The sequence below is a fragment of the Gadus macrocephalus genome, chromosome 14, assembly GCF_031168955.1.
Source record: "Gadus macrocephalus chromosome 14, ASM3116895v1".
NCBI lineage: Eukaryota > Metazoa > Chordata > Actinopteri > Gadiformes > Gadidae > Gadus > Gadus macrocephalus.
The window spans coordinates 25,415,190-25,439,829 of NC_082395.1; the positions used below are offsets into that span (position 1 = coordinate 25,415,190).

General features: G+C 44.3%; 1 protein-coding gene across 1 annotated transcript in view; it reads left to right on the forward strand.

The window, feature by feature from the left end:
- The window catches only part of LOC132472580 (fibronectin type III and SPRY domain-containing protein 2), a 28,798-nt gene that overhangs the window by 1,560 nt on the left and 2,598 nt on the right, over positions 1 to 24,640 (forward strand). Inside the window, exons 5-10 of the mRNA XM_060072280.1 lie at positions 8 to 172; positions 616 to 750; positions 1,316 to 1,469; positions 2,183 to 2,316; positions 2,670 to 2,802; positions 17,988 to 18,164. Of these exons, the coding sequence (XP_059928263.1) occupies positions 8 to 172; positions 616 to 750; positions 1,316 to 1,469; positions 2,183 to 2,316; positions 2,670 to 2,802; positions 17,988 to 18,164 (898 nt within the window). The remainder of the gene's footprint in view (positions 1 to 7; positions 173 to 615; positions 751 to 1,315; positions 1,470 to 2,182; positions 2,317 to 2,669; positions 2,803 to 17,987; positions 18,165 to 24,640) is intronic.

Below are 24,640 nucleotides of genomic sequence, written 5' to 3' on the forward strand. Positions count from 1 at the left end.
CTTCCAGCTCCTTCTGCGCCGGTCATCAACCCCCAGATGGCGAACTCTGCGACGCAGACCTCGCTGCGTGTGCGCTGGAACCTGTTCTCAGATGACACTGTGGAGTTCTACGAGCTCTTCTACAGACCTGTGTTGGAGGACTTGCCCGCGGACAACACGCACGGAACCGACGGTGTGGATCCCCTCCCGCCGCTGAGCTATCGAAGCACCGTAGTGGATGGCACTTTCATTTAGATATCGTGAACCTAAGCTTAGAGCAGAGGGTGAAGTAGTGTAGACCTTGACCTCGCTGTCTAAATGGTTTAAACCAGCACTATTTCAGTTACAAGTTAATAGCTGCATTACACAAATGAAAAATACCAGGTTTAATGTGCGTTTTATTTAATCCTCATTGAGGCTTTTATTTTAGGGGTTCTCTATTAAGCCCTGCATACTAGATCCATTTAAGCAACACAGACGAGAGACCTGATTACTCTTATGCTAGGTCCAACACATTCTTAAACACAACGATAAGGGAACGTTTGGCACATCTGGGGCTACCATGCAGCCAGGCATTGCAACAGAATGAGGAAGCAACATATCAAGCCGCCTAACTAACGCTGGTTGGTCGTTCAGTTTGCAAGGTGAAGGTGAAGGAGACCCACTGCAGGGTTACAGATCTGCTTCCCAACGCCCAGTACGAGCTGTGGGTCATGGCCACCAACACCACGGGTATCAGCCCTGCCAGCGAGAAGGCTCTTTACATGACAGGTACGACACAGAAACGAACAGACACCAACAACTAACTAATACCAATGTAGGGTGACGGGTCAGCTTAGACGTAGAGAGAGCGGGTGATTTGCATGTTCGATCCCCGGCTCCTCCTAGCTGATTGTTGAGGTGTCCCTGCAAGACACCTCACCCTAACTTCTCCTGACGAGCTGGCTTTCTCCTTGGTGGTAGATTCCGCCGTCGGTGTGTGAATGTTTATAAGTCGCTTTGGATAAAAGCGTCTGCTAAATGTTTTAGTAAGCAAAGCAACACCAGTCACCTAATTTTGGAGTTATCATTATCCATGGTCATTCCTGACCTCACCGACGAGTCTACTATGGGTTTGTGCAGATGTTCTCCGGGTGTTAATCTACTTCCTCCATGTGAGGCTGACTGGTAACACTAAATCTGAGGTTTGTGTCGATGTGTGCAAGGCTCTCTAACTTATGCCCAACTACAGATACTATAGGGCCCAGTATCCCTAATCAGGACTGAATTTTTCGGGTCAAGAAAATGGAAAGGTAGACGAGACATCATCAGAAGTTAATGTCTCTACCTCTCCCAGTGCCATCACCTCCAGCCATCAAGGAAAGGGGGTGCAGCAGCTGCCCAGAAGCTGCCCTGATTCGCTGGGACTCAGGAAACAACAATCCTGTGGACTCGTACACTGTGGAGATCACAGAGATGGACACACACGGAGCACAGTGTGGTGCTGCTGAGTGAGAACGGACGTTTTCATTCATTCAAGCATGCAGACGCACACGCACACACACACTTAGACATGATTGTGGAGGTTGCCTAAAGATTACACTGATTTATATTTACCTACATGCCCTGTATAGGGAATGTATGACAGATCTTGCCTCCATTCATTGTTTATCCTTTAATACTTCTAGTATATCACGTTTTTGGTTGAGAGAAAAAAACATTTAAAGTTTTTCTTATATAATCTCTATCACATTATATGTTTACCTTTACTCTAGAGGATGCTGGATACGGTACCATAATATTTCACGTCATGCTCATATTTATAAGCAAGTCTCACTAAGACTGCTGGCATAAATTTTAAGTCAGATTGTTATAGAGCTGGGGATTCAAGATAAAATGTGGTCCCAGAAATTATCCTTAGCTTTGAGCTCCATGAATTCTGGACCACCTTTTCATTTTTCCTGTACATAATTTTAACAGTTTTAATTTGGACACTCGGTTACAAGGTTAGGCATAAACTACACCCGCCCATTGGATGGTCTGGGGTCCATCAATTAAAGCTGATTAATGGAAGAAGAGCTTCCACATAAGTCACTACCTTGATTCCAGTTCTCTTTCAGTCAATTATACAGATAAGCACCAAGATTTAAATATACACTAATACACACATTTTGATTGCCTTGTATGTAAAAACAAGTTTCTGACTTGAATCCCCTCTGCCCAGAGCGATAGTAGCCGTGCCCTCCTGCCAGTGTCTGATCCAGCTGCAGCAGGATAGACGCTACATGGTCACAGTCAGAGCCGTTAACATCGGTGGCCCCAGCGAGAAGAGCCATCCCCTGGGTGTTTCCACCACAGGTTATGCAGCCTGTCCCTCAAGCCTGGAATCGCTAGAATGGAATAGCTATTAGAAACGTTTTAACTGATGCATGTTTGGTCAGTGCAGAATAGAGCACTGTCAGCGGTGACGTCATGCTTGTCTGATGCATTTCATTTGTGTGTGTGGTGGTATCTACTTTTCATTTGAGGGATTGAGTGTATTAAATCTAAACTAGGGTAGTGCAATGAAGGTGTGTTTGGTCATTGATTAAGTTTAATTTATGAAAAAGTGCAAAGGTAGTGACGACAAGGGTATGAATAATCATTTCAGTATCTTTTATTAGTAGGCTATACTTTTGAAAGAACCTGTAGGTGTTCCTGTGTTCATACAGGTACACTCTTCCATCTCCTGGAGGACACGGCCCACCCCTGTCTGTCCATCTCTGAAGACGGCTTCACCATGTTCTACGGAGACGAGGAGCTGCCATTGAGCGCTCTGGATTTTGATGACAACAACTTTGCCAGGTGGACTTAAAAATGAATTAGAATTTTTTCAAGTTTTACGCTAGTAATTGTTTTACATTTACATTTAGGCAAGGCAAGGCAAGGCAACTTTATTGATATAGCACTTTTCATACACAAGGCAGACTCAAAGTGCTTCACATATAAACATTGTCATACAATAAAATAAAATAATAGATAAGTAAAAGAAAACATATGCAAAGAAATGAGTAAAATAGAAAGTGCAATGTATTTAAGATCAGATCAACAGTCTCTCTGGTAACCGCGTCGGGACTCCAACTTGGTACTTTCTCTGGGACTCCAACCCGGATTCTAGTAACCCTTATCCTTTCTCTCTGGTATCAGATCATGTATCTTTCAGGTAAAAATAGAAAATTAAATTGAAAGTTAAAAAGGCTTTTTAGTAAGTAAAATTGAAAGTGCAATGTATTTAAGATCAGATCAACAGTCTCTCTGGATGACATGCAATTCCTATTCAAGGACCCAGATTCTAGGACTCTAACCCAGACCAAAGGCCTTATTCTGGAATTCCACCCACACACAAACTCAGGACTCTAACCCTTATACAAATACAAACTCAGGACTCTAACCCTTATACAAATACAAACTCAGGACTCTAACCCTTATACAAATACAAACTCAGGACTCTAACCCTTATACAAATACAAACTCACCTCTTCTCAAAAGAGTTAAAAAATAGAAAATAAAGGGAAAGTTAAAAAGGCATTTTAGTAAAATAAAGGCAAAGTATTTAAGATTTAGCAGAAAGCTAAAGCAAACATAAAAGTCTTCAATCTTGTTTTAAAGGTGCTCAGAGTTGGGGCAAGTCTTAAATCCTCAGGGAGTTTTTTTCCAGCTATTTGTTGCATAGTAGCTAAATCCTGCTTTCCCATGTTTCGTGTTAACTCTGGGGATAATTAACAGATTGGTCTCAGAAGATCTTAGTGTTCTAGAAGGCTTATGTAGTGGAAGCATATCAGTTAAATATTTTGGGCCTAAACCATGTAGGGATTTATAGGTTAGCAACATGATTTTAAAATCAATTCTCTGACCTACAGGAAGCCAATGTAACGATTTAAGAATTGGTGTAATATGTTCAAATTTGTTGGTCTTTGTTAAAACTCTAGCAGCAGCATTCTGAACAAGCTGAAGCCTCCTTAGAGTTTGTTTTGGGAGACCTGTAAGGAGACCATTGCAGTAATCAAGCTTACTAGTGATAAAGGCATGTACAAGTTTTTGTAAGTCTTCGGTGGACATGAGCCCTCTAAGTCTTGCTACATTTTTAAGGTGATAATATGCAGATTTTGTAACTGATTTGATGTGACTTTCGAAATGTAAATCAGAATCCATGATAACCCCTAGATTTCTGGCTTTGATTGAGGTTTTCAGGGACAGCGAGTGAAGGTGTTGGGTTACTTTAAGCCTTTCCGTTTTAGCACCAAATACAATTATCTCTGTTTTATCCTCATTTAGCTGAAGGAAATTTCGGCACATCCAGTCTTTCACTTGCTCAATGCACTGGCACAGCAGATCTATGGGCCGATAGTCATTTGGTGATAGCGATACATAGATTTGCGTGTCATCAGCATAGCAATGATGGTCAATATTGTTATTTTGCATGATTTGCCCTAGTGGGAGCATGTAGATGTTGAATAAAGAGGGTCCTAAGATCGAACCTTGTGGGACTCCACACATCACGCTGGTTGATTCTGATACAAAGTCGCCAATGGAAACAAAGTAGTTCCTATTTTGTAGGTAGGATCTGAACCAATTTAAGACTGTGTGCCTGAAAGCCCCACCCAGTTTTCTAACCTGTCCAAAAGTATTGTATGGTCTACAGTGTCGAATGCAGCACTGAGGTCTAGTAACATTAGTATTGAGGTTTTGCCAGAGTCTGTGTTAAGACGGATGTCGTTTACAACTTTAATGAGGGCGGTCTCAGTGCTGTGCAGGGGTCGAAATCCTGATTGGAAGGTGTCATAACAACCAGTTGATGGCAGGAAGTGATTGAGGCCCCGTCCACACGAAGCCGATTTCATGGCGAAACCGCAAAGGTCTTGTACGGTTCAGCCTTCCGTCCACACGAAGCCGGCGAATCCGCTGACCGAAACCGCAAACTTCTGAAACCACCCTCGGAGGTGGTTTCAAATCTACCCGGTTTCGTTTTGGATTCGTGTGGACGCCTGAAACCGTAAACAATGACGTCATCGCCCCACCCCTCGACCCTCTAGCCAATGACTGTTAAGCCCGCGGAGTCTCAGAACTCACAACAACATGGATTTCTGTAGCAGAAGCAGCGCCCCTTATGGGCCTGGAATGTGTACTACAGCGTTTCTACAGATCTACCCGGTTTCGCTTGACTCCGTCTTTACGGAGATACTGCGAAACCGGATAGATCGAAACCGTAACGGTTTCGCCTGTTTCGGCTTCGTGTGGACGGGGCCTAAGTTGCTGGAGGACAACTTTCTCAATGATTTTACTTATGAAGGGTAGATTTGATATTGGTCTGTAGTTGTTAATAATAGAGGTATCTAGGCTCCGCTTTTTTAAAAGGGGTTTAATAACTGCAGTTTTCAGGGCTTTTGGGAAGTTGCCTGACAGGAGAGAGTTGTTAACTATCTGCAATATGTCTATTGCTAGGCAGTCAAAAACATTCTTAAAGAGGTTGGTAGGTAAAGAATCAAGGCAACATGTGGATGGCTTTAGTTGTGTAACAGTTTCCATAAGAGTTTTAGAGTCTATAACATTAAAGCATGCCATCCCTGCTACGTTACTTTTGCCTGAACAGGGTGGTAGTCCAACATTTTTGTTTGAAGTGGAGATATTGATGGCGCGTCTGATGCCTTCAATTTTATCAGTATAAAAAGCTGCAAACTCATTGCATTTCTGCGTGGAATGGAGATCAGGTGGAATTTGTGTTAGGGGGTTGGTCAGTCTGTCAACAGTTGCAAATAGGATTTTGGCATTATTAGTATTGGTTTTAATGATATTGGAGAAAAATGTTTCTCCAGCACTTTTTAAGTCTAAATTGTAGGCACGTAGGCTCTCTTTGTAGATATCATGGTGAATATGAAGTTTTGTTTTACGCCAGATGCGTTCAACCTTCCTGCATTCTTTTTTCTGTGCTGTTACAGAAGCAGCTTTTCTCCAGGGTGCCTTTTGCTTTCCAGAAATCATTTTAACCTTATAAGGTGCAATGACATCCATGACTTTCAACATTTTCTAATTAAAGTTTTCTACGAGATCATCAGCAGAACATGGGTTGAGAGGTGGTAGTAAGGAGATGGCCTTTTTAAAAAGTACATAAGATTCTTCAGTGATATACCGTTTTTTGACAGTATTTGATTTTGTCTGTATGTCGGGAATAAAAGATATATTAAAGAAAACACAAAAGTGGTCAGACAAGGAAGGATCAGTCACAGAGAGATCAGAAACATTGAGGCCCTTTGTGATAACCAGGTCTAGAGTGTGCCCCTTACAATGAGTAGTCTTTTTCACATGTTGAGACAGTTCAAATGTGTCCAAAATGGTAAAAAGTTTTTTTGCACACTTGTCATCAGTATGAAAATTGAAGTCACCAGTGATAACTAGACAGTCAAAGTCTGTGGAGATGCTAGACAATAATTCTCTGAAGTCATCGAAAAAATTTGCAGAGTATGTGGGTGGCCTGTAAATAATTAATAGGAGAACTCTGGGGGAGCATTTCAATACAGCACAAAGGTATTCGATTGATGGAAAATCACCAAATAACATCTGTTTCCCCTGAAAAAACATTTTTAAATATAACAGCAACCCCTCCACTTATTTTTCCCGATCTACATGCATCAAAAAATAGTTATAGTTGGGAGGAGCTGTCTCTATCAGAACGGTTGCACTGTTATTTTGTTCCAGCCATGTTTCAGTTAAAAACATAAAATCCAGTTTAGAGGTGGTAATAAAATCATTAACTAAAAATGATTTGTTATTAAGAGACCTAACATTAAGTAGACCCATCCTGATGGTGTTGTTGATAGGCTTTAAGGTTGTTTTTGGTTTGGAGGCAATATGTATGAGATTTGTGAGGTTAGCAGTGTGTCTAAGTTTCCCTTTGTTTACTCTCTTAGTGGTTACAGCAGGAATGCAAAAGTTGCCATGTTTTGACGTAGGCAACCTTGGGTTCAGCAGATTATGCGAAACATCCTTTATACTTTGTCTACGGCTGAACCCTTTTTTGTCTCAGTAATACTCAGGACTACTATCAGTACAGGGGGGGGGGGGGGGGGGGGGCTGGGGCTCCCTCCGCTTGGGTGTTATCAGCCTGTGGCCATGACGTGGCGATGCTATCATTGACACAGATGCAAGTTTGATGCCAACATATTCCAGTTTCTTAAATTCAGCTGGAAAACCGAAAAGGGAGGAGACAGTGGAGCTGGAGTTTTTGTTGTGGCTATGGGAGAGATGAGGCTGGAGGTCATCGTCGATGGGGGAGTGCAGAGGAGGGGGGTGGCCGTTCCTCGCCAAGCCAGCATCAGCGATGGGGGAAGGCACGGTGTCCATGGTGTCGGGCAGGCTGTTGTCTCTCTTCAAGGTCTTTGGTCTGACTGCTATCTGTGTGGCAGATAGTGGCAGAGTAGATGTGTCGGGGAGGCTGTAGTCTCGCTTCTTCTCAACCTGTGCTCTGACTGTGGCCTGTGCGTCAGACCATGGAGATTTGTGGGAAAGCGAGAAGAGAAGATTGTCCCTTAACAGTTTTGAGCCTAACCTGTTTGGGTGTAGGCCATCTGCTCTGAAAAGATATTTGCGCCCCCAGAACAAATTGAAATTGTCAATAAAGCCCCTTCCTCTTTCATTGCAGACTCTGGAAAGCCATGTATTCAGTGCAAGTAGACGACTGAATCTGTTTATTCCCCTGTCAACTGCTGGTATGGGTCCACTGATGAATGACTTTGTATAATTTGTCCAGTGTATCCAACAGATCAGCGTAATCCCTCTTCAGAAGTTCTGACTGTTCTCTTTGAATATCATTAAATCCTGCATGCACAATAATCTGTGAGATTTTGGGGTTTTCCAATATGATTGTGGTTTCTGGTTGATATCACTAACCATCACATCTGGGAAGTAGCATGTTTTGATCTTCTTACCGGTTATATCCTTGATAGTTCCTATAATCTAAGAGTCTCCTATAATCAGAGTGTCTGGTTCATCTGCTTTCTGTGAGATGGGCCCTTGTTGGCTTGAGGTGGCGGTGGTAGACGCATGCGCAGCTCGCCTCCGTGGCGACTGGTTCTTGTTCCATCTCTGTCCGCACCGTCCGTCCAGACACATTTCGGGGCTCAGGGGTGCATGGGTGGCAGGCGCGTTCGTGGACTTTTGAAGTGGCAGGAACCGGTTCTTTCGCGGCAGGGTTAACTTCCAACCCGGTCTCACGAAAAGACGTGACACTGTCACGTTATTTAATCTATTGAAACGTGTTCAGGATCACGTATTTTCAAATTTTTCGTGTTTACAAGCACAAATTCCAAACCCATGTATTTCAATTGGAAGTATTTGTCGTGTCACCAGCACGACTTCCAAACTAAGGTTCTGTGCGGGAGCGTTCTCCCTAATGTCCCTTAAGGAGCTCCGTACAGTACATTTATTGTTAAAAATTGTGAACGATATGACAGCTTTAGGCCACCCGTTTCTACTTTCACCTTTGATTCTGAGAAATTGTGACAATTCACAGATATAGGCTATTAAATGCAGGTGCGCTGCTCAGGCAAACCGCGAAAGAAAAAAGGGTAGCTGCTTAATCTGATCTTTTTAGAATTGTATGTCTTGATGTTTTGATCTAACCATAGATCTATTGTCTTGTTTTTGGCTATGTGAATGGAAGTCCGCGTCGATGCCTCGCAAGTCCAGTGTCGCGAGCGGACGTGACATCTAGAAGTCATACCGTATAATAATGGGTTATCACTATCCTCGGGCCGGGCCTTTGATCGAGCGTTTTTACTTTTATTTTATCATTATCATAAATTAGCCTAATCTGAGGAGAAATCTATGCCATAAACAGAAATATTATGGGTCTTTATTACACGGGTCTTCTCAATGCCGTGGAACGCTCCGTTCACTTGCATGGGTCCGGGGATATCTCGGGATTGGTTTCTTTATTAATCGAATGGGAAATGCAATAGGCCTATTTTAGGACCGAATCACCGTTGAACTTGTTTCTAATAACATTTCTAGCGAGAAATATACTTTTTACTTGCATAATCTTTAGTCAGTGATTACGTATGATCTTTAGTTTTATAGTTATTAGGAAGATTTTATCGGCTCGCTCGCATGTTTCAATGACGTCAGGTTGCTAAGGACGCTGCTTTCGCTAAACTAGCACACACACACACACACACACACACACACACACACACACACACACACACACACACACACACACACACACACACACACACACACACACACACACACACACACACACACACACACAATGCATTTCGCTGCAGATATTCCCTCAATTATTATTACTTTCAAAACGTTGGCCAAGGTTGAATATCCTTTTTATTTGGGCTGCTTCTAGGACATTTTGGGTGGATTTTGAACGGTATGTGGGCGGGACGTTTTTTGCAGGACCTGGCAACCCTGCGCTGTTGCCCGGGGTGCTGAAATGCTCCAGAACAGATCTGGATCCACTATGGCCAAAAGACTTGTATGCCCCCCCCCCCCCCCCCCTTAAATAAATTATATGGCAGAATAAAGAATAAATTCATGCATTATCATTCAACTTGAACATGTGTTTTTACAGTATAGCGTGGTGGAGGGCTGACGTATGTTGCCCAACCCGGAAGTGAGCGTCGCCCTGGTTTCCCTTGACAAAAAGCCAACGGGTTTTTCCATTGGATTTTGGATTATTGCAGAAAAATTAGCATCTTTGAAGCACCTCCTCAAAAACTGAAAATAAATAAATAAATAAAAAATATCTGTGCTCCAAAGAACGAAATGTAAACCAATGCATTCTGAATAATAATAATAATAATACATTTAATTTAGAGGCGCCTTTCAAGACACCCAAGGTCACTTTACAGAGCATATAGTCATCATTCAAAACTATGTAAAACAGACTAGGAATAAAAGAAAAACAGAGGTTAAACATGAAGAATAATAATAATTAATAACACTCAAAGACGCCTACAGTGAAGGGGGGACCTCACTAACCACCACCAATGAGTAGCACCCACTTGGGTGATGAATGGGAGTGTTTCTCCGATTTTTCCATGCTACACAGAACGAAATGTAAACCATGCAAATAAAGACTTCATGTTCATAATCATTTAAATATCATTAATCTCCTGAGTGTGTCGAGTGGTATTCTATTTTTTTCAACGGGGCTGCATCCAGTCACTTGACCGTCATGGTTGCTATGGTGGTTGCTATCGACCGACCCCTCTAATCCTTACATGGTTCTAAAAACCACGCGGCAAAGGAGCTGCCGTCCATTGTGTTGTTTTTGTCGTAAACTAGGGTCAGATGGTTAAAAAATAGACAGATATTCCAAGGTATCCTTAAAAGGCAGCTTGGATGTTTTTATTTTGTGCAGTTTAGACTTCTTCTATAACCTATTTTTGAAAGCAAAACACCAAGCTCATTGATTTAACGAGGCAGGGTTATTTGAAACAATTTATTGAATAAATATTTATGAGAGGTCATTCCTTCTGCTGAGTTTGCTTCCTATTTATGTCTAGTGTACACCCCTACTGTCAGCAAGCATCACCCCCCCCCCCCCCCCCCCCCCTCCCCATATGGATTTGGAGAATTGCTGCCACGTCCCGGTGGTGGAGGTATCATATATATGAAAGAGGGCATTCAATTATACTACAATGATCAATTAGGAGGCCGAAGCCCTAAAGGAAGTGATGCAATAGGTGACTGAGTCGACAACATTTAAGTAAGCCTTGGGGTCTCTTATATATCAAAGGGGGTCTCAAAGGACGCATATACGCTTCAACCTGTGGCTTACAGGAAATGACTCAGCAAGTGCTCCATCTTGTTGCACCCACCCAGCGGCTCGCTTGCAAGATTTTGGCCTGAAGTTCTTCCCAGACCTACACCGTAGCCATCCAACCTGCATATCGGAGAATCAGGCCTCTCTTTAATAATGACAAAAAGTTATGAGAGGAATACACATAAACTTTTGTTGTCTCATAAGCGGCGTGGTGTCGGCTGCTTTTGACCTTTTGACCCCAGACTTCTGAGGGAATAGCTGAATCAATTCATTAGTCAATCAGAAGTATGTAAATATCTTCCCGGTGTCGTAAGAGGGCGAACAAGGTGTCCTTCAACATCTACGCTTCCAGGCGATTGCAATGGTGCCACACATGAGCATATTCGAACATGTCTAATGGTAGTAATTAGCTGTCGAAATTGGAGGCCTTAATCAATAATGAGCAGCTATTGATTTACTTTCCGATAGAAATTTGTGACAAATGACATATTATTTAGCATCTACACGTTGAGCTGAGTCCAATGACACCAAGCATGACACTCTAGCAAATGTATTTTACATGGTACATATGGTCTAGGACATGATCTCGGTGTGGCAAGAGGGCAAGCTTGATCTCATTGGACTCAGCTTAACGTGTAGATGCTAAATAACATGTAATTTGTCAAGAATCTCCATCGGGAAGCAAATCTATAGCTGGTCATTATTGATAAAGGCCCCCAAAATCGACAGCTAATTACTACCCCGAAACATATTCAAATATGATCATGTGTGACACTGTTGCAATCGCCTCACTGTTGCAATCGCCGATTTGTTATGAGGTAACAAAAAGTTAATGTGTATTTCTCTCATAACTTTTTGTCACTATTAAAGAGAGGCCTGATTCTAAGATATGCATGTTGGATGGCTAGGGTGTAGGTCTGGGAAGAACTTCAGGCCAAAATCATACAAGCGAGCCGCTGGGTGCAGGTGCAACGAGATGGAGGGGGGCCTGGACTTTCATAATCTTCGCTCGGTGAATGTGAAGGATGTTTGGTCGGATAGTTATGACGAAGAATCATAATGTGAATCGGAATATTCTATAAATGTCTTGATATCATCTTTCGTCTCAACACTTCTGCTGCAGCCGCCTAAAGTCTCACTCCGAGAACCTTAAAATATGAATCAATCCATTAGAAGTATGAAAATATCTTCCCGGAGGCGTAAGGGGGAAAACAAGGTGTCCTTCGACATCTACGTTTCAAGGCGATTGCAACAGTGTCACACATGATCATATTTGAATATGTTTCGGGGTAGTAATTAGCTGTCGATTTTGGGGGCCTTTATCAATAATGACCAGCTATAGATTTGCTTCCCGATGGAGATTCTTGACAAATTACATGTTATTTAGCATCTACACGTTAAGCTGAGTCCAATGAGATCAAGCTTGCCCTCTTGCCACACCGAGATCATGTCCTAGACCATATGTACCATGTAAAATACATTTGCTAGAGTGTCATGCTTGGTGTCATTGGACTCAGCTCAACGTGTAGATGCTAAATAATATGTCATTTGTCACAAATTTCTATCGGAAAGTAAATCAATAGCTGCTCATTATTGATTAAGGCCTCCAATTTCGACAGCTAATTACTACCATTAGACATGTTCGAATATGCTCATGTGTGGCACCATTGCAATCGCCTGGAAGCGTAGATGTTGAAGGACACCTTGTTCGCCCTCTTACGACACCGGGAAGATATTTACATACTTCTGATTGACTAATGAATTGATTCAGCTATTCCCTCAGAAGTCTGGGGTCAAAAGGTCAAAAGCAGCCGACACCACGCCGCTTATGAGACAACAAAAGTTTATGTGTATTCCTCTCATAACTTTTTGTCATTATTAAAGAGAGGCCTGATTCTCCGATATGCAGGTTGGATGGCTACGGTGTAGGTCTGGGAAGAACTTCAGGCCAAAATCTTGCAAGCGAGCCGCTGGGTGGGTGCAACAAGATGGAGCACTTGCTGAGTCATTTCCTGTAAGCCACAGGTTGAAGCGTATATGCGTCCTTTGAGACCCCCTTTGATATATAAGAGACCCCAAGGCTTACTTAAATGTTGTCGACTCAGTCACCTATTGCATCACTTCCTTTAGGGCTTCGGCCTCCTAATTGATCATTGTAGTATAATTGAATGCCCTCTTTCATATATATGATACCTCCACCACCGGGACGTGGCAGCAATTCTCCAAATCCATATGGGGAGGGGGGGGGGGGGGGGGGGGGGTGATGCTTGCTGACAGTAGGGGTGTACACTAGACATAAATAGGAAGCAAACTCAGCAGAAGGAATGACCTCTCATAAATATTTATTCAATAAATTGTTTCAAATAACCCTGCCTCGTTAAATCAATGAGCTTGGTGTTTTGCTTTCAAAAATAGGTTATAGAAGAAGTCTAAACTGCACAAAATAAAAACATCCAAGCTGCCTTTTAAGGATACCTTGGAATATCTGTCTATTTTTTAACCATCTGACCCTAGTTTACGACAAAAACAACACAATGGACGGCAGCTCCTTTGCCGCGTGGTTTTTAGAACCATGTAAGGATTAGAGGGGTCGGTCGATAGCAACCACCATAGCAACCATGACGGTCAAGTGACTGGATGCAGCCCCGTTGAAAAAAATAGAATACCACTCGACACACTCAGGAGATTAATGATATTTAAATGATTATGAACATGAAGTCTTTATTTGCATGGTTTACATTTCGTTCTGTGTAGCATGGAAAAATCGGAGAAACACTCCCATTCATCACCCAAGTGGGTGCTACTCATTGGTGGTGGTTAGTGAGGTCCCCCCTTCACTGTAGGCGTCTTTGAGTGTTATTAATTATTATTATTCTTCATGTTTAACCTCTGTTTTTCTTTTATTCCTAGTCTGTTTTACATAGTTTTGAATGATGACTATATGCTCTGTAAAGTGACCTTGGGTGTCTTGAAAGGCGCCTCTAAATTAAATGTATTATTATTATTATTATTCAGAATGCATTGGTTTACATTTCGTTCTTTGGAGCACAGATATTTTTTATTTATTTATTTATTTTCAGTTTTTGAGGAGGTGCTTCAAAGATGCTAATTTTTCTGCAATAATCCAAAATCCAATGGAAAAACCCGTTGGCTTTTTGTCAAGGGAAACCAGGGCGACGCTCACTTCCGGGTTGGGCAACATACGTCAGCCCTCCACCACGCTATACTGTAAAAACACATGTTCAAGTTGAATGATAATGCATGAATTTATTCTTTATTCTGCCATATAATTTATTTAAGGGGGGGGGGGGGGGGGGGCATACAAGTCTTTTGGCCATAGTGGATCCAGATCTGTTCTGGAGCATTTCAGCACCCCGGGCAACAGCGCAGGGTTGCCAGGTCCTGCAAAAAACGTCCCGCCCACATACCGTTCAAAATCCACCCAAAATGTCCTAGAAGCAGCCCAAATAAAAAGGATATTCAACCTTGGCCAACGTTTTGAAAGTAATAATAATTGAGGGAATATCTGCAGCGAAATGCATTGTGTGTGTGTGTGTGTGTGTGTGTGTGTGTGTGTGTGTGTGTGTGTGTGTGTGTGTGTGTGTGTGTGTGTGTGTGTGTGTGTGTGTGTGTGTGTGTGTGTGTGTGTGTGTGTGTGTGTGTGTGCTAGTTTAGCGAAAGCAGCGTCCTTAGCAACCTGACGTCATTGAAACATGCGAGCGAGCCGATAAAATCTTCCTAATAACTATAAAACTAAAGATCATACGTAATCACTGACTAAAGATTATGCAAGTAAAAAGTATATTTCTCGCTAGAAATGTTATTAGAAACAAGTTCAACGGTGATTCGGTCCTAAAATAGGCCTATTGCATTTCCCATTCGATTAATAAAGAAACCAATCCCGAGATATCCCCGGACCCATGCAAGTGAACGGAGCGTTCCACGGCATTGAGAAGACCCGTGTAATAAAGACCCATAATATTTCTGTTTATGGCATAGATTTCTCCTCAGATTAGGCTAATTTATGATAATGATAAAATAAAAGTAAAAACGCTCGATCAAAAGGCCCGGCCCGAGGATAGTGATAATAACCCATTATTATACGGTATGACTTCTAGATGTCACGTCCGCTCGCGACACTGGTCTTGCGAGGCATCGACGCGGACTTCCATTCACATAGCCAAAAACAAGACAATAGATCTATGGTTAGATCAAAACATCAAGACATACAATTCTAAAAAGATCAGATTAAGCAGCTACCCTTTTTTCTTTCGCGGTTTGCCTGAGCAGCGCACCTGCATTTAATAGCCTATATCTGTGAATTGTCACAATTTCTCAGAATCAAAGGTGAAAGTAGAAACGGGTGGCCTAAAGCTGTCATATCGTTCACAATTTTTAACAATAAATGTACTGTACGGAGCTCCTTAAGGGACATTAGGGAGAACGCTCCCGCACAGAACCTTAGTTTGGAAGTCGTGCTGGTGACACGACAAATACTTCCAATTGAAATACATGGGTTTGGAATTTGTGCTTGTAAACACGAAAAATTTGAAAATACGTGATCCTGAACACGTTTCAATAGATTAAATAACGTGACAGTGTCACGTCTTTTCGTGAGATCGGGTTGTAACTTCAGTGACGGGCTAATCCGGCTGATACATGCAACTTTAGTTTTGGGTAGCTTAGCATTTGGCGTTGAGTGAACTTGTTGATTCACTTTGGTATGTTGTTTTGGCTTAGCGCCGACTCTGTGCCAGTGAGATGCAGCTGGAACTGACTCTCTCTTGTCCAGCTTCGGGAAGGATACAGTGTAGCTTTGATCATCTTGTTGTGTATTTGTCTGAGTTAGCTCAGCAAACTCACCCATCGGCACTGTATCCTGGAGAAGTCCTTTGCATTTTTCTAATGCTGCTAGTCTCGTTTCAAATAAAGCCACTGTCTGTCGCAGTTTGGTGCAGTCTGTGCATTTCCCAGTCTCCGTGCCTGAGATATCCGAGTACAGAGGCATGTTGGCGATAGGAAAGTCCAAGGCTTTTGCTGCGGTCTGATCCGGGAGTCATAAAAAGCCAAAATGTATTGTTGAATCGAGCAATGGAGGACGACGGAATCAAACTATATATTGTTAAGTATTATGATCATGAAATAGAATAAAATAAAGTAGATCTGAACAATGAATTCAGTAGTTTTTTCCAATGCCTAGCGGAGCTTCGGGAAACATGACCTCTCTCTCTGCTGCCTCTTATCAACTCTAGAGCATTTAGCAGACCCTTTTATCCAAAGCGACATAAAATAAGTACATTTGTCAGAAGAAAGAGAAACAATATATCGCTCTCGGCACAGTAAGGACGTTCATAGACTTAAGTGCCAAGCACGTGCTGGGTTAACCCATTCGAGGAAAGAGAACATGGAAACTATTTCCTGGGGGTTGGGACGGAGGAGTTGTTTTTGGTCAGGTAGAAGGCAGATTTGGCTTTGACACAATGGAGGTGAAGTCTGAGAAGAGATGAAGGTAGTGAGAGAGATCATCAGGACATGCTGATCTCTTCCATTTTCTCTCAGCTGCCCATTACTCTGCTCTATAAGCCGGCAGAGATTCGCAGAGCCAAGGAGTTTCGGGGAGAGGATCGCGCTGGTCTGGACTGGAAGGGACAGAGGGAGTCCAAGGAGGAGGAGAGGGAGGCTCTAAGAATGTCGGAGGTTTCCTCAGTGGACGTGGACGAGAGAATTGTTCCGAGAAATGTTCCTGAAAACAGGACAGTTGAGGAAAAGGTAGAGGGAGAGAGATTTCAGGTTAGGGCGGGTAGTGCCAGTGTTAGGAGTACGGAAGAGGGAGAGGGAGGACTTCAAGGGGAGAGAAAGAGCAACAAAGTTATGGTCAGACCAAGGGAGCAGGGTAACGGAGCGAGCCATGGTACCGCAGAACCTCGTGAATATAAAGTCAAGTTGGTTCCCGGCCCTGTGGGTGGGAGGAGAAGGGGGGAGTGTTACTTCAGGTGAGTGCGACTTCTCTAGCAGGATGTTGAAGTTGCCCAGGACAACGTGTGCCATTTCCTGTAAAGCAGCTGAGAAGGGCATCCATGTCATCGTCGAAGTCGAAGAAGGGACCTGGTGGACTGTAGCTCTACTCACCACAATGTAGAGCTTGATAGGAAGGGTGACAGTGACGGCGTGGAATTCAAGTGCAGATCTGGTCTAGTGTTCCAGTGGAAGGACTTGGTAGGACCAATTTGGCGGAGCTGGAGTGGCAGAGTTCTCTGGAGTGATCCAAGTCTCTGTAAGGGCCAGGAAGTGGAGTCATGAGGGATGAGGGGGCTGAGATGGAGTCGGCCTTCTTGACTGGGTCTGGAAGGTGTGGTGGGTGGCGCAGATTTGAAGGGTAACAGCGTCGAGCATAGCATCCTAGGTGTCGTCTTCTCCAGGTAGATATCCTGACGATGATTTTATATGTAATTGATTGAGACAACTCAATGTACGTTTTTCCATGAGCAGCCTCTAGTGGTTTTGAGTTGTAGCTACCGTTAGAGCTTTTATAATTTTCCCAGAGTGTGGGGGATGGAGGTAGCCTGGCTCCGCCCGCCTAAGTACTTCCGCTCAATTTTGAATTTCCCTTCAGTACTAGGTCTGGACCTGCTGTATGTAATTTGGTTTTCTGGGGCCGCCACAGCGGCGCCCAATCAGCGAACAGAGGGCGTGTCTGAGAACAATGACGATGGCGTGTTGTCAACGATTAGACCCAGCTTCGAAAGTTGACTGCATACATCATCTCTGGCCTTACTATAAAATATTGATTTACAATGTGCAATTTTTCCCTGATAAATTAAATTAGACGAACAGAACCTGCAGCTGTCGTTGACGGACATTTGCGTGCAGACGCGCAAGGTGTTTGGTTTGTGTACAACCTGCGCGTGATTCCCGGCGCATGACATACGTCACAAAAAAACGTTAGCGATTGGTTATGGCAGATCCAGAGTGGCACTGGGCAGATCCAATCATTTTAAACTTCAACAGACACCCGCCTTCAAGTGAGTTAACGTTTGTCAATTGATTAGGTCCAGACTCTCTGTACAAATGAAATGAAGTGAAGTATGAGAGTCTGGTAGAACCAGGCTAGGATGGAGGTGGACCAGAATAAAAAAAAAAGGGTTAGGGTAATAGATATGGCTGAGGTTTGTGATTCCAGTACAGGGCCAGAACTGACCAGCATGTGTTATAGATGTGTTGCAGTGCTGGGAGATCTGCTTCCAGTGCGAGGCCAGCATTACTGGGAGGTAGCGGTGGACGATTACACAGAGTTCCGGGTTGGCGTAGCGTACGAGGACACAAACCGCAACGCTTACCTGGGGGCGACCAACACTTCATGGTGTATGAGACACATCCTCACCCCTACCAGGTAATGCACAGGGGCATTTTCTTGTATCCCTTTTTAACTCTGTTACATTGTTTACTATCATCAGGGCTCCAGAGTGCGCCTAATTTGGGCGCACATGCGCCTAGAATTCGGGGTAGTGCGACCAAATATTTTATTTGGGCGCACCGGTGCGACTGAAAATGTATCTGGTATAATTATTATTATTTATTTTTTTACAGAGCAGTCTATTCATAATATTGTAATAACCACGGAAGAGGCAGTGAATGAAGTATTGATTAGACAGCGATTTATTAGACACCTAATAAACCGTTGGAACACGCAAGACCGGTAACAATAGAAATGCCGGTAAACAAACCCGCGAAGCCCAATCCACGGGCCTGTACTACGAAGCTCGATTAGAGGGTTAACGAGGTATGTTGAGCTGAAAGCCTGGGTTAGCTGTGCCATGAAAGTCGATCTCTCTAAAGGTACGAACACACCAAACGCGTACCCCGCGTATAGACGCGTATAAAATCGGCAATTTTTCCATAGGGAACCATTGGTTTACGTGCGTATGAGCTGCGTACATGCGTTACATGCGCTAAAGCAACATTTTACCCGCGTTAGCGGCGTATGAGCTGCGTACGCAAGGAGTTAAAAAAATTTAACTTTTTACGCTCATACGCATGACATTGAGTAGTGACGCTTGCACAGAAGCATACGGCCGACATCTTTCTTTATTCTGGGTGGAAATAGTAACATAGTTACGCCATTAAATGCGTTTTATGTAAACATTTTTAGCGAGAAATGTGCATTTTACTTTCATAATGTTCGCTCGGTGAATGTGAAGGATGTTTGGTTTGATAGTTATGACGAAGAGGGAACGCTCCGTTCACTTGCATGGACAGAGTCTCTGGTTGCTAAGCAACCTCAACGTCTTGGCGGACTATATCTCTGCTGATCAACACTACGAATGCTGGAAACACACCAGACACACCATGTGAAGTTATTTAACCCGATTATTGTTATTTATATCTGAGATTATTTAATCTAACCCGATCCAAGCTCTATCATGCACCCAAACACGGCGGCGTTTGGGTTTCCTTCCTCGGACTCCTAAATCCAGTGCAGCCACAGGCGCGTAGCTGCGTACGTAGGACCATTTTTGACACAAAATGGTCAAGCAACATTTTAGCTGCGTTACGCGCGTAAATCTTACGCGGGTACGCGTTTGGTGTGTTCGTACCATAAGCGTCGCTGTATAACCATGGTGACTTAGGGCCGTTACATAGTCGACGGGAGCAACGCGCGTAAACGACGCGAGTGACGCGCTTCCTTTCACCCTACATGCCCACTACCTCCGTCAGTCAACGGACGTGGGAAGGCATGGCTGACTGATGGGGGAGTAGTCTTTGCAGAGGCATCCGTCAGCCAATCAAATCGCTTCGCCCGGGTTCTTCCCGCTACTTCCTGCTTGTTGCGATGTAAGATGACCCGCTTTCCCGCTTTCCAGTATCGTCAGAGCCCGAGTCGCGTCACAGTGCTTAAATTTGCATACGCGATCTGATTGAATGACGGATCCGTCGCTGCCGAAAAAGTTGAACAATTTTCAACTTCTTGACTGAGCCGAAGGCTCCAATGGAACGGACGGATCCACAATGCATTGCGCGTCCGTCCCCATTCAAAGTCAATGGGGATCAGTCAACGGACGGAGGTAGTGGGCACGGGGCGTCATAGTCTACACAGCATACGCGAACGTCGCGGGCAATGCATGACATGCAATACACCACTCACGCCATGGGTGGCTGCAGAGTCACCGGTGTTTTCGCGGGGGGACGTTCCAGGTGACGTTCCGATCAAAGTGGCTACGGAAGAAGAGTGATGAAGCGCAGAGATAGGCGGTGGTATGTGCGCCCTTTAAATACCACACGAGATCAGGATGGGGAATTTGTTTCTCTGGTGCTTCCAATGCGAAGCATGGACGAGGAGAGGCATTTCCAGTATTTTCGGATGTCGGCGCCAAAGTTTGATGATCTCCTTTCGCGAGTCATCCGATATCTTCCCGACTCTCACCAAAACCGGCCCTTGTCAGGGAGCAGCTGGCAGATTATTTTTTGTCAGATGCTGGCGTGTTTCCCCACCAGTACAATGTGCTACGATTGGGTATGCGCACTGACCAATAAATGTATATACATTGGTCACTTGGAAGCATGACTTTTGATTCATTAGTTATCATGTTACACAAGTTACCTAATTTGGTTTACGTCAAACTCATTAATTCATATCCACATAAAATGTTTATACAACGAGCTATTGCCTTGACAGATGAATGAATTATTTAAGTGTAGGCCTATAGCCAAAGGCTTTAAGCTATAGCGCATAATGTCCACAGAAATTATATGGTAGGCAACATTATTAGAGAAAAGGGGTTTATTTATCAAATACAGAAAATAGTCCCACCATACACACACACTTTTTTCATTCACTACACACTCACGCTTTCAAATTTCATTCACTCAAAGAGGCTACTGAACTTATGTTTCACACAGAACATGAACATTTATGTTTCACATAGAACGTGAACACAAAACATTACGTAATTAATTCAAATAGGCTAATTCTAAAACAAATAAGGCCAGTAATAGAACGAATATCGGGTGACAAGAAGATCATTAAAATGGCTCACAATCCCGCATCAGCCGTTTGATGTCGCGCATCAAAATAGCACTTTGACCCTGTGGAAGGGTTCGCATAAATTGGCACAGATAATTAGTAAAAGAGACGTCAAGTCATTCTTATAACGTTCCCGCATCCTCTCATATGTTCTTCTGTAAATATAACCTATAGTAGTAATAATGTACAATATTTGCAGTATCGCCCCCACCAACAACGCATGGTATTGCATGGATCGGCGCGTCGCGTATCAAAAATTTGGAGGACGCGTTTTGCTACGCGTCGACGCATAATGGCGGCCGAAGCGTCGCGTCGCGTAGCCTTTTGGACGCGTATGCGTAGCGATGCGTCGACTATGTAAGGGCCCTAAGGCCCCGTGCCCACTACCTCCGTCCGTTGCGTGATCCCCATTGACTTGAATGGGGACGGACGCGCAATGCATTGTGGATCCGTCCGTTCCGTTGGAGCCTTCGGCTCAGTCAAGAAGTTGAAAAATTTTCAACTTTTTCGGCAGCGACGGATCCGTCATCCAACCAGATCGCGTATGCAAATTTAAGCACTGTGACGCGCAGTACCGCGGGAAGTAGGGGTGCTGGGGGTGCTGTCTGAGGCCCTGTCTTATCACAGAAAACAAACATTTCTAAAAACTCCGGCCAAAGTGGAGATTTCTGAAAACGCCGGTTATGTGTTGTCGTGTCAACGGGGAGAAACGGGATTTTAGGTTCTGAAGCGTCACATTATGCACCAGGAAATGCTTAACGTCATGTGAGCGCCCGCTGTACCGTATTGGTCCGAATATAAACACAACCCCATTGTAAGACGACCTATATTTGGAAAAAAGATTTGAAGACCAGATCTTGTTTTTATAAATAAATAAATTGTATTCATTGAAATAATATACGAAAATAAAAAGGCATAGAATAAAACACTGCATTGCCACTAAACAGTAGTGCAAATAGGCCGTACTGATGTGTACACCAAAGACTATTCCTGACACTCCTGTTCGCTCTGGCTGTGGTCGCTCCGCACTGTTTCTGCTGTCCAAGGCATTTTGAGACGCAGCATTTATTGAATGCTCATATGACCTAGTGCTGAAAAAAAGTTAGATGAAAAAGTGTGAGGGGAGCGGTGGTGCGCTAAACTTGTTCTGTGAGCAGCTGGATGTGAACCATGGTGTGAACACAACGATCGATTTTCGACTGTGCGCGCATGCACTGGTGTAATTGAGCTGCGCTGCTATATCTTTTTTATCAATGTAGCGAGTTGCGAGTCTAGTGCAGGCTGAGTTTTTTTTTCCAGCACCCCCTGCTGAGAATACGTTCCCGCGGCTATGGTGACGCGACTCGGGCTCTGACGATACTGGAAAGCGGGAAAGCGGGTCATCTTGCATCGCAACAAGCAGGAAGTAGCGGGAAGAACCCGGCGAAGCGATTTGATTGGCTGACGGATGCCTCTGCAAAGACTACTCCCCCATCAGTCAGCCACGCCTTCCCACGTCCGTTGACTGAAGGAGGTAGTGGGCACGAGGCGTAACCCTACATGCCCACTGCACCGTCAGTCAACGGACGTGGGAAGGCGTGGCTGACGGATGGGGGAGTAGTCTTTGCAGAGGCATCCGTCAGCCAATCAAATCGCTTCGCCGGGTTCTTCCCGCTTCTTCCTGCTTGTTGCGATGCAAGATGACCCGCTTTCCCGCTTTCCAGTATCGTCAGAGCCCGAGTCGCGTCACAGTGCTTAAATTTGCATACGCGATCTGATTGGATGACGGATCCGTCGCTGCTGAAAAAGTTGAAAATGTTTCAACTTTTTGACGGAGCCAAAGGCTCCAACGGGAGTCAATGGGGATCAGTCAACGGACGGAGGTAGTGGGCACGAGGCGTAACGCCCCGTGCCCACTACCTCCGTCAGTTGACCGTTGCCCATTGACTTTGAATGGGGACGGACGCGCAATGCATTGTGGATCCGTCCGTTCAGTTGGAGCGTTCGCCACCGTCAGAAAGTTGAAAAATGTTCAACTTTTTCGGCAGCGACGGATCCGTCATCCAATCAGATCGCGTCTGCAAATGTAAGCACTGTGACGCGACTCGGGCTCTGACGATACTGGAAAGCGGGAAAGCGGGTCATCTTGCATCGCAATAAGCAGGAAGTAGCGGGAAGAACCCGGCGAAGCGATTTGATTGGCTGACGGATGCCTCTGCAAAGACTACTCCCCCATCAGTCAGCAACGCCTTCCCACCTCCGTTGACTGAAGGAGGTAGTGGGCACGGGGCGTAACGCGCCGTGCCCACTACCTCCGCTTCTTCCTGCTTGTTGCGATGCAAGATGACCCGCTTTCCCACTTTCCAGTATCGTCAGAGCCCGAGTCGCGTCACAGTGCTTAAATTTGCATACGTGATCCGATTGGATGACGGATCCGTCGCTGCCGAAAAAGTTGAACATTTTTCAACTTCTTGACTGACGCCTCGTGCCCACTGCACCGTCAGTCAACGGACGTGGGAAGGCGTGGCTGACGGATGGGGGAGTAGTCTTTGCAGAGGCATCATAGACGGATTATGACACATCGGCCCCTGGGCACGTGGACTCCGCAGGCCCCTCCCCCCCCCCCCCCCCTTCCAACATAAACACACGCACCCAGAATACACACACACTTATTGGCGATAATAAGTCATTGGCCTATACCTGCAACTCAGCAGGATTTGTAACACAGGAAAGGCAACCTCACAATAATTATTACAAATAAATGCATCTTTATTTAACCAAAACAGGATAAAAAATATATATAATTGATGACATTTTTGGCGATTTGAACGAATTTCGATTGCACCGCTTTCAACCACAAATAAAAACGACTTAAAACAACTCAATACGAACAGTTCCTGACATTAATTGACAGTAATGCATTTCACCTATGAAATGCATTTTTTCCGGGCTCTGTTCCGTGCGAAATCCTACACGATATAATCAAAGTCCAGTGCATTGGTAAGGTCGCTCTCAATTGCCATGAGAGAAAGTGCCTTGAGGCGTTTTTGTGACATTTTCGTCCTCAGTTCATTTTTAATCCTGGACAGAAGAGAGAATGACCGCTCCCCTTCGCAATTACTGAGGGGCGGAGTCAGAAAAAGCCGTAACGCTACATACACATTTGGAAACATAGATTGCAGTCCACAATCGAGTAGGCTATAATTCGTAGCAGTCCTTTTGGGGTTGCATCATCTCCAGGCTTGATAAACGATCTGAACTGAATAAATTCATTGCTTCAACGCTCCACTTAGAGTTCGCCGTTGCTCCATGTTTAAATGACAGTGACTCGTTCGTGACCGGTCTCAAATTCACAAACTGAAATAGTGCCCCCTAGTGATCTTTTTATTAATTTATTTACTCAGTAGTAATAGGCCTACTATTGCTGTTTTCGCTTGAATTTTTGTATTTCTCTACTGATTGCTTCGACAATGCAACATTAAAACTTGTGGGGCCCTGGGCCCCACTGTTAGTAACTTGTGGGGCCCTGGGCCCCACTGTTAGTAACTCAGGCTCAGGCTCAGGGCTCAGGGGGGCCCAAGGGCCCCCCTGAGCCCTTGGGCCCCTGGGCATGTGCCCGGTGTGCCCGTGCAGTAATCCACCCATGAGAGGCATCCGTCAGCCAATCAAATCGCTTTGCCGGGTTCTTCCCCCTTCTTCCTGCTTGTTGCGAGGCAAGATGACCCGCTTTCCCGCTTTCCAGTATCGTCAGAGCCCGAGTCGCGTCACAGTGCTTAAATTTGCATACGCGATCTGATTGGATGACGGAACCGACGCTGCCGAAAAAGTTGAACATTTTACAACTTTCTGACCGCCCGTGCCCACTA